This window comes from Mytilus californianus, unplaced genomic scaffold (assembly GCF_021869535.1).
Source record: "Mytilus californianus isolate M0D057914Y unplaced genomic scaffold, xbMytCali1.0.p SCAF_11, whole genome shotgun sequence".
NCBI lineage: Eukaryota > Metazoa > Mollusca > Bivalvia > Mytilida > Mytilidae > Mytilus > Mytilus californianus.
In genome coordinates, this window is record NW_026262593.1 from 55,964,700 (window position 1) to 55,967,757 (window position 3,058).

Consider the following 3,058-nt stretch of genomic DNA (forward strand, 5'->3'; position numbering starts at 1 on the left):
GTGTGAATGTATGGTAAACAAATAAAAACCAATCAATTAATATATATATATACATTGTATCAAGGTTAAAATCATTTCCGTAACATACTATATATAACATAGCATTCAACATTTTAAAAACATGATGTCTACTTTTGAGAACAGTCATAATTTTGTTTGCGTGATTATAGTTCAATATACGTTTTAGAGACCTTGAACCATATTCTAGAAAGGGCCCCTAGTTGACCTATTACAGAGCAAAATGTCTGCGTCTACCCAACATTCACTGATTAAAACATTAGAACCACAGCAAACTTACTGAGGGGACAAGTAGCGAAAAATACAACAACTAATATAAATATGTTGATAATTAAAATCCAATGGTATTTTAAAACTGCATGTAACAGAACGGTTTCTGAATCATTATAGTCTTTTACATCTAACCTTTTAGAGTATCCTTCTATTTGTACTCTATCTTCAAATTGACTTCACGTCAATTATTTTGTCTTCTTAATTACACTGGAAATTGTTGTTAAAATACTCGATCAATAGAAAAGTTCATAATTTAAATGTGTCTCCGGGATATATTTATTGCATGTTAGAGATTAGAATTTCACACATTTTAAATTGCATATTTTTTTTCTATTTTCAGTCGGTGGTGTGTAAAGATTGCATTAGTCAAAGTGAAATATTGAATCACTCCGTCAACGTCCGCAAGAGAAACGATCAAAAGAGAAGAGGAAAGAAGTAGTTCCTTGGATACAAATTAAATTGAGTACGTGATTAATCACTACAGGTCTCAAAGATCAACTACTACATTAATTTGTTTTCAGTCATAATGTTACATAGCTCCCTTAAGTATTTTATTAATAACGGAACAAATTCAAATATCAATGTTAGTGGTGAAATCTACATGCTTCATGAAACGAGTACTATGGGTAACTACGTAGCGTCCGTACAAGAAATTTCCGAACTGAAACAATTTGAGAATTTTTATAAACCTATTCATGGCTACTTAGCCGCATGTGTTTGTGTATTTGGAGTGCTGGCGAATATATTAAATATAGTTGTGTTGACGCGGAAGAATATGCTTACGTCAACAAACGTCATTTTAACTGGATTAGCAATTTCGGATGGACTAACAATGGCATTGTATTTTCCATGGGCATTAGGAATGTACATTATAAATGGTGTTGAAGCCCGACCGTCCAGGGATACGTACCAATTGGCTCAATTCCAAATGGCATATGCTATAATGAGCGTAATAGTGCATTCAGTATCGATTTGGCTGACCGTCACGCTTGCCGTCTTTCGATATGTTTTTATCAGATTTCCGCGCAGAGGTGTTCGACTTTGTAACATAGAACGGGCTAAAACGGCGTGCGGTATAGTGGTTGCGGCTGTCTTATTTGTATGCTTACCAAATTCACTAACCTACGAGATAGTTGGAGAATGGTATAATGTTACATTAACGGACGGAACCTACGTAAATGGAACGGTTTATTGGGTTGATGTGAAAAGTGCCACGGGATTTTGGGAAGTATTTAAAAATCTAAACTTCTGGATTCAGGCTATTTTTATAAAGCTGTTACCATGTTTTCTTCTAACAGTGTTCAGTCTGTTGCTACTTAAAACAATGAGAGACGCTGAGAAAAGACGTAAGCGACTACTTAATAAAGTTCCTTTGTCGGACGGTGAAAGTGGTGCTCTCAGCAGTGGAAGTAATACTGGTAAGAAAATAAAAAAGACAAGCAGAAGCAACAGAACAACTCGCATGTTGCTTACTGTGGTTTTCATGTTTATAATAACAAATACGCCACAGGGTATTCTTAGTGTCCTAAGCGGCCTTATAGATGAGTTTTTTCACAATGTGTACATGCCACTAGGAGATTTATTGGACATTATGACATTGCTAAATAATGGTATAAATTTTGTTTTGTATTGTACTATGAGTAAACAATTCCGTGAGACATTTATTAAAATATTTGTGAAAAATTCTATGGGCGCTAATAATGGTGTACGTAAAACTACCACGTATATAACGGCACAAGATACACAAGCTACGCGCGATTCTGATGTGTAAACCTTGCTTAATATTGTTTGTAGATATTGTATCATCATGACAGCAAATGTTATAAATCAAATAGTGCATGTTTCCCTTCTTTTTGGTCAAATTTTCAATAAAAGAAGTCATTACAAATGTATTAAAAAATGACTTACTAATAATAAGTATAATTATATTTTCATAGTTTCGTCGACTGATAGGGCAACCTTGCACTTATCAATTTACCTTTCCGAAAAAAAATATTAAGAAGAGTTTGAACCATATATCAATTAATTCAATATTGAATGAGTGTGTATGTGTGTGTGTATGGTTTGTGCTTGTACTCGTTGGAATATGTACCAAGCTTGTATTTACAACACTCCTAATTTTCATTTATTTTCATTAGCATCAGTGTATACACATTTTTTGTAAAATCTATGAATATTCAGAGAAAAAATGCATATTAATAGATGTGAATATTCAGAGAAAAAATAGCATATTGATAGATGTTATTAACAGAAAAGTAAATAATGGACCAAATAAATTAAGGATAGGGACAAATGGACCCCCAAACAATATAGAATAATGGGGTGCTCGAATAAAAAAGATTTAAGAATAATGGGGAATCAAAGAATTGAGAAAAAAATAGCTGGAAAAAAAGCGAATACAAAAATGACGACCCACCCCCTCCGGACCCCCTTGTATATGTTTGATTGTTGTTAATTAATATGCTTTTCTTTCCCTATTATTTTTAAAGCTATGTTAATGAAATAATAAAGTATATAAAAGTCGACAGGCTCAAAAACGTAACAAAAGTAAAAACCATATCTCTCAATACAGCCCTATATATCTTTGAAACTTTCCAGGTTACCCAAAACATTATTTAATTCATAAAATCAAAGATCTAGCCGGAAAATAGTTCAATAATCCCATGAGTTTGGACCGTATTAAGGGTTAAGGGTTATCCTTATAAGTGGTTATGAGTCTTTTGATATCCAAAATTAGGCATGGATTACAGACTTGTAGATTATTGTG

At 33.1% G+C, this 3,058-nt stretch overlaps 1 protein-coding gene across 1 annotated transcript; it reads left to right on the forward strand.

The window, feature by feature from the left end:
* The first annotated feature begins 636 nt into the window (after positions 1 to 636).
* Positions 637 to 2,814, forward strand: LOC127720363 (G-protein coupled receptor dmsr-1-like). Its single transcript, XM_052226942.1, has one exon. The coding sequence runs from the start codon at positions 818 to 820 to the stop codon at positions 2,060 to 2,062; it is 1,245 nt and encodes a 414-aa protein (XP_052082902.1). The 5' UTR covers positions 637 to 817; the 3' UTR covers positions 2,063 to 2,814.
* The last annotated feature ends 244 nt before the right edge of the window (positions 2,815 to 3,058 follow it).